Source organism: Falco peregrinus, chromosome 13, assembly GCF_023634155.1.
Source record: "Falco peregrinus isolate bFalPer1 chromosome 13, bFalPer1.pri, whole genome shotgun sequence".
Lineage (NCBI taxonomy): Eukaryota > Metazoa > Chordata > Aves > Falconiformes > Falconidae > Falco > Falco peregrinus.
Genome location: NC_073733.1, coordinates 1,309,389 through 1,315,475, shown reverse-complemented (window position 1 = coordinate 1,315,475; position 6,087 = coordinate 1,309,389). Strand labels below are relative to the sequence as shown.

The 6,087-nt window shown below is 61.5% G+C and overlaps 1 protein-coding gene across 1 annotated transcript; it reads right to left on the bottom strand.

Annotated features, from left to right (window-relative positions):
* Positions 1-2,675: 2,675 nt before the first annotated feature.
* On the bottom strand, positions 2,676-4,283 carry BMP15 (bone morphogenetic protein 15). Its single transcript, XM_005236775.1, has 2 exons — positions 3,965-4,283; positions 2,676-3,451 (listed from the first exon to the last, which is right to left on the bottom strand). Exons 1-2 carry the CDS (start codon positions 4,281-4,283, stop codon positions 2,676-2,678), a joined length of 1,095 nt encoding a protein of 364 aa, XP_005236832.1.
* Positions 4,284-6,087: the final 1,804 nt, after the last annotated feature.

Here is a 6,087-nt window from a genome sequence, read left to right as displayed (position 1 = left end):
ACCTGCTCCCTGCCAGGTGTCATCCCAGAAGATGGGGCATATGAGGTGGCAGTGCCCACTTGGGATGGGTAGCAAGAAGGGTAGTGACTGGGGACCTGGTGGAGACAGAGCAAAGCCCCAGTGTGGGTTGGGGGCAGGAGAAGGGGCTTGGAGCAGGGCAAGAAGGGCCAGGGATATGCTGGCTGGCCTAGGGGAGAGCAGGGGGCCAGTGCAGCCCCAAGTACAGGCGGCAGCCCCACAGGCAAGACTCCTGCCAGAGCATGGGGTGGAGGCATGTCCTCAAAGGCAGGGCTCCTGGTGCTCTCTACAGGGCTGACGCCAATGGGGTGCCAGGCTGTGCTTGGGGGATTCACACAGCTGTGGGATCCACGGGAAGAGCCACCCCCCAGGGTGCACCAGGACACTGGGCTGGGGGCTCCGCACCCTTCACCCAGCTCTGCCCTGGCAGCCCTGGTGCTGGCACAGTGCCAGGGTCAGCCGAGGGACAGCAGCTTTTTCCCTGAACTGCTGCTCCTCTGTCCCTTTGGCAGTGTCTGCCCCACCACCAGTGCAGAGATCACACTGCTGGGGCAAACCCTTGGTCCCTGAGGGTATCCTAGGAAGGGGTCCAGCCCAACAGGCACAAGATCCCACCAGCACAGTGCATACGAGAGCACAGGGCTGGGACAGACAAACCCAAGTGCCCATCTGTCTCTGGGCTCCTGGCAGATCCGAGGGGGGCCACAGCAGTCTGGGGTGCAGGTCCCTGACAGGGCCAGCACTGAGCACTGGCACCCAGCAGTGCCCAGAGCTGGGACAGTGCCCAGCGCCTGCATCTTTCATCATCACTTGCCTGGATGAGTCAACACTACGTGCTTAATGATTGACAAGGGAAAAATCTTTCCCCTGGGGTCAGGTCCTCGAGATTCCAAAGAAGCTGAAGACATTCCCTTCCCCACAGTCTCCTGGCTAGAGATGGCCAGGATGTGGCCAGATAGGGACAAGGGATAGGAGAGGAGACTGGGGCTCTGCAGCTCCTCACACTGCCAGGACACAAGAGAAACTTTGGGGCTGGCAGCCCCCTGCCCCACAGCAAACACCCACAGGAGGGAGTAAGTGCTGAAACATGCCCACAGAGCTTGGACCAGCAATATTACATGGGACTGGAGGCCAAGCAAGGGATGAGACCCTGGAGAGAGCCATGAGATAAGGATGCAGAGGCAGTACCCAGCTGGTAATGCCACCAAGCACTGGGAACAAGGATTTCTGCTGCCACCTATGCCTGCCTCGCTGCTCAAAGAAGGGTAACTTTGCCCCAGCTTTACAAACACAGGGCATCATGCCCAGGAACCAGGTTTGCCTCAGACACCTTCCTAAAATAGCCCTGGAAGCCAAATGCCCTGATACAGTAACAGATAGCCTGGGGAGACCCAGCTTATTGGCCCCCTGTGGTCCCCCAGGAGCTGCCCAATACAGAGGGATGTGAGGCATCTGATCCCCAGCCCCACTGAGGCAGCTGCCTGCAGCCACATCTGGTCCCCCCCGCCCCAGGGCAGGTCTACACTGCAGGGGAGGCTCTTCTCACAGCTCCTGCTTGAACAAGCTGGGATTTACCTGCTTTCGCACAGCAGGAAGCAGCACCCACCCCTGCAGTGCAAGCACAAGGAGTGCTGCACAATGACACAGTCTGTACCAGCCTGTCCCAGGGGAGCAGGGGGAGCCTGCCGTACCCCAGAGACAGAGCAAGAGCAGGCCAAAATGGTCTTTAGCAAAATCCATCAATTTATTTATTTACAGTCAGCAATAAATAGAGGGAAGCCAGGTGGCAGGGGTGCTGGGAGTGGGACTGACCCCTCCAGGAACAGGCCAGGACACCAGCAGATCCCAAGGCCCATGGGACAGCAAGGGTACCAGAAAGCAGAGGGACACCATGACAAGGGTCTAGCCCCGGGATAGGGTGAGACCCGAGCCCTGCTATAGGGCAAGCCCAGGAGTGGCAGCAGCAGCAGTGAACGGAGCCCAGCATAGGCAGCTGCCTGGCCTCTGGCACTGGGAGAGGAGCTGACAGCTCAGGTCCCTCCAGTTTTCACAGCCCCCCTAGAGCAAAACTGCAGGGGAGGAAAGGGTTTTCCCCCCTGCCAGCCCAATTCCCAGCCCAGTGAGATGCCACTGCAGCTAGGACTAGACAGGATGGGGTGCACGTGAGCTGGGAAGGAATCCCGCAGGCAGGGTTACACCAGATACAGACAGCACCAGCTTGGTGCCAAGCATGGGGACACCTGGACCCCTTGTCCTTCCAGCCCCAGCTCCACCAAGAGACACCCAGCCACCTAAGAACTTTGTGCTCCAGTCCAGGGACCCAGCTTATCTCTGGGAGCATTGGGCCAAGCCCTGCCTCCTGCCTGCCCACCCCCCCCCCCCCAAAAAAAAAAAATCCAACAGGCAGTGGCCATGGGGCTGCAGGAAGGACAGATGCCATGGGTCAACTGCCCCAGCACAGACTCCTGCCTTTAAAAACCTACAATTCACATAAAATTGCCATCGTAAAACCTTCCTGCAGAGCAGTGCCACACAGGGCTGGGGTGGCGGGGGGTGGGGGCAGTGAGCCTGCCCCAAGTGGAGCAAGACAAAACTCTGAAGTCCGGATCCAGCAGGCATAGGCAAAACCTGGGTGTGATATGCCCCGGCAGTGGGTGTTACCGGCAGGTGCAGGCCTCTGCAATCATGTTCTCATACTCCTTGTAGAGGATGCCACCGTCACGCTCAATCATGAGGACGCTGATGGGGCTGTAGCGGTAGGGGACACAGGAGGGCCAGGGCACGCTGGCATCCACCAGCTGATGGATGAAGCTCTGCACCACTGCATGGTTGGGCACGTGGTAGTCATAACGGAGCAGACGGGGACAGGCACCCTTACAGTAGCGTGGATTGTAGCGGTGGGGAGCAATGATCCAGTGGTCCCAGCCCAGCTGGGCAAAGCTGACGGGGAACGGGCGCAGGGAGCAGTCACTCTTCTTCTCTCCCTGCTCCCGCAGGTAGCCAGGCAGGTCATGGGCCAGTGTCCCCATGTCACGCCGGTGCCGACGGTTCTCCACTGCTGGAGGTGCCAGTCCAGCCTGTGTGTCATTGAGGTAGAGGAGGAGGAAGGGGTGGCTAGGTGCCACTGGGGCATCACGATCCCCCGCCCGGCCAGCACGCACACAGACATGCCGCAGCTCCAGGTTCCCCATGCTACCATTCCCTGGCACCAGGTAAGGGGTGACATCTGCTTCAGCCCAACCACGGCGAGGGTGGGCAGCAGGGCTGAGCAGCACCCCGGGTGCCTTGCTAGTGGCTGCCAGCTCCAAGGTGCAGAGCAGGTGACCATGGGCCAGCGGTAGGCTGGGCAGGTAGACTACAGTGGCTCGGAGGAGGTGCTCGGCTTCAGGTTGGCCCTCCAGGCGGTAGGTGAGGGGCTGCACATACCAGCGACCTGCAGGGAAGCAACAGCCAGTGCACCTTTAGGTTGACACAGGAAGCACTGTGCCAGCACAGCCCTCTCTCAGGGTGCTGCGGTGGCCCCACACAGGGCAGCTGAGCCCATGACAGCCAGGTGCCCCAACGGAAGGCAGGAGCCTTAGCAAACAGCAGCTGTGTGCCATGGCTCACTGCTGGGGTGGAGGGCAAAGAGTGGTTGGCGCAACTCCCATCCTCTGCACCATCACCACTGGCCTGACATAGCATCAGGCAGGATGGGATGGGGTGAGTGGCACACAGGGCCAGCGATGCACTTGCCCATCTCACCCCAGGGGCAGGGCAAGCCTGGCCCACCCACCAAGGGGGACCCCACAGCCAAGGGCAGCCCCGCAGTTCACAGGATGTGCCAGTCCTGGCCAGGACACTGAAGAGGGGAAGGAGGCAGGCAGAGACTCCCCTCAGGGCTCAAGTCCACCCCACTGGCTCTGCTAGGCCCCCACACTGCCCTTGCTGCCCAGCTGCTCCTTACCTGCCCAGGGCTGACGCTCACGGGAGTTGGCCTGGACCAGGCGGATGGTGTTAGTACCCAGGCTGCGGCCATGGCGCGGTCGCCCTTCACGATCAGCAGCACGCCAGTACAGGTTCAGCATGTAGCGCAGGGGCTGCCTGTTTGCTGGCCCAGCTCGCCAGCCCTGGCTGCCTGGTGCCCGCACTTGCAGGGCCTGCAGGAGGGGCAGGGGGGGGATGGCAGGCAGGGAGCCAAGGGGCAGTGGGGGCTGGTTTGCAGCCTGGGAAAGGGGCACAGCAAGGAGGAGGAGGAGGCTGGTGAAAGGATGGAGCAAAGCCATGATAAGTGTGAGGGTGGGTGGATGAGCACTACAAGGTGAGGCTGGCTGGCAACAAGATTAGGGGGAGCCTGGAGTCATACTTCTTTCCCCTGGAGAGGCAGACCTGGTTGTAGCCACTGCAGGATGCTGCCAGCTGCTATCAAGCCAGGACAGCCATGCCAGCTGCTTCAGCTCAGCACATGAACAGAAAAGTGGGGGGGCTCTGTATTCAAAAAGGAGCGCAAATTACGGACTAAAACCCAGACCAGGGGCCAAGCCAGCCAGACTGAAGCCTGGCTATGGGGGCTGTAGAAGTGCCAGGGTAGGGGGGTAGGGGAGAGGGGGGTGAAGTGGGGTGCGTGGGGAGGACCAGCTCACTCAGCCCACCTGCTCCTGACCAGCCTCCTCCTGCAGAGTAAGAGGCCCTAGCTCTCAGGGCCCTTTTAAAGGCATGGCCCCAATCGGGGTTTAAAGGGCCAGGAGCTCCCTTCATCCCAGGGGAGAATGGCTGGAGCCCAGCACTGCGCTCCGCGATGGTGAGAACCCCTCCAGCTCCCCCCACCCCATGCAGACTCTCTGGCAGTGGGCTTGGCACCTTTGTGCCCATTGCTGCGAGCTGGCATGCATTGGCCAGAGCAGGCACAAAGCCTGAGGGTCTGCTCCCAGGCCAGCCCAGCAGCACAGCCAGGCTGCCCAGTAGCTTACTTAGCCCAGCTGAGGGATGGGCATCAAGCCTAGGGACCATGGCACTGAGGCCCACAGGTGGGCAGAGTGACCCAGACTCCAGTGTTGTGGAGCACAGGCGGGTCAGCCAGTGGTACCCATGCTGTGGGCACCACCATGCCTGCAGCTTTACTGGGCTTGGCTGTCCCAGCTCTGAGGTCTCTGCTCGCACTTGCCAAAGGTCAAGAATTTGCAAGGGTGATGCCCACCCTGTTGCTGGCATGGGTCATTTGAGGCATTGCCCTTACAGGGGACATTGCCCCCCAGCCCTGGTGCTGCTTCATGGTGCTTATTTGAGGCAGGCTCTATGGGCACACCACAGGGCAAGGTGTGGGCAGCTACAGTCCATGCCCCTGGCAGGGCACCTGGTACACTGCCCAGCCCCACAGGACAGTGCTGCTCTCCTGCTGGGCTGGAGAGGGTCAGGGGAGTTGATGCTCTGGTTGGGAACCACCGGTGTGGGCACAAGGACATGGGGGCAGCTGTGGCATGTATTGATGCCTGCCTTGCCCTGGGAGCTGCCCACCCTCCCCAGTGCCAGCTGGACACAGCAATAAGGTCTGGAAGGGCCGTAGCGGGGGAGGCCAGGGCAGGGAGGGATGTGGTGCTTAATGGGGTGTGGGGCCACACGTGAGCCAGGGTGCAGAGCCCTCACGCCTGGCCAGGCAGCCCTGGTTACTTATTTGAGAAAGGGCACAGCAGCAGCCAAGCCCACTGGAGTCTGGGAAAAGTCCCAGGCATGGCAGGCACTGGCAGTGAGTGGGGGGCACAACAAGGGGGGGGGGGGGTTGGCAAGGCCAGTGGTGGACATGCTGAGGACATGCAAAGGGGGGCCGTGTGTCACTGCTGGATGGGCTTCAGTGCCACAGTCTGAGGACCGCCCCACCCTGGTGCCCTGGGACCCTCCAGCCTGTGCAAGGACCGGGCTCATGGCCTGGCTGCCTGCCCCCAGGCTGGGCTGGGGTTTGAGGCAGGCACCGGTGGACAGGGCTGCCAAGAAAAACTCGAGGGACTCTTCCCGCGCCAGGGCTGGGCATACCCGGGGGTAGCTCGCCTGCCCCGTACAGCAAGCCCACCCTCCCGGGCCACAGCGCTGTGCCCG

Coding starts and splice junctions, on each gene's coding strand:
- BMP15 (XM_005236775.1), bottom strand. CDS start 4,283: ATGGCTTTGCTCCATCCTTTCACCAGCCTCCTCCTCCTCCTTGCTGTG. Junction 3,452..3,964: donor TGAGCGTCAGCCCTGGGCAG/GTAAGGAGCAGC, acceptor GCTTCCCTGCAG/GTCGCTGGTATGTGCAGCCC.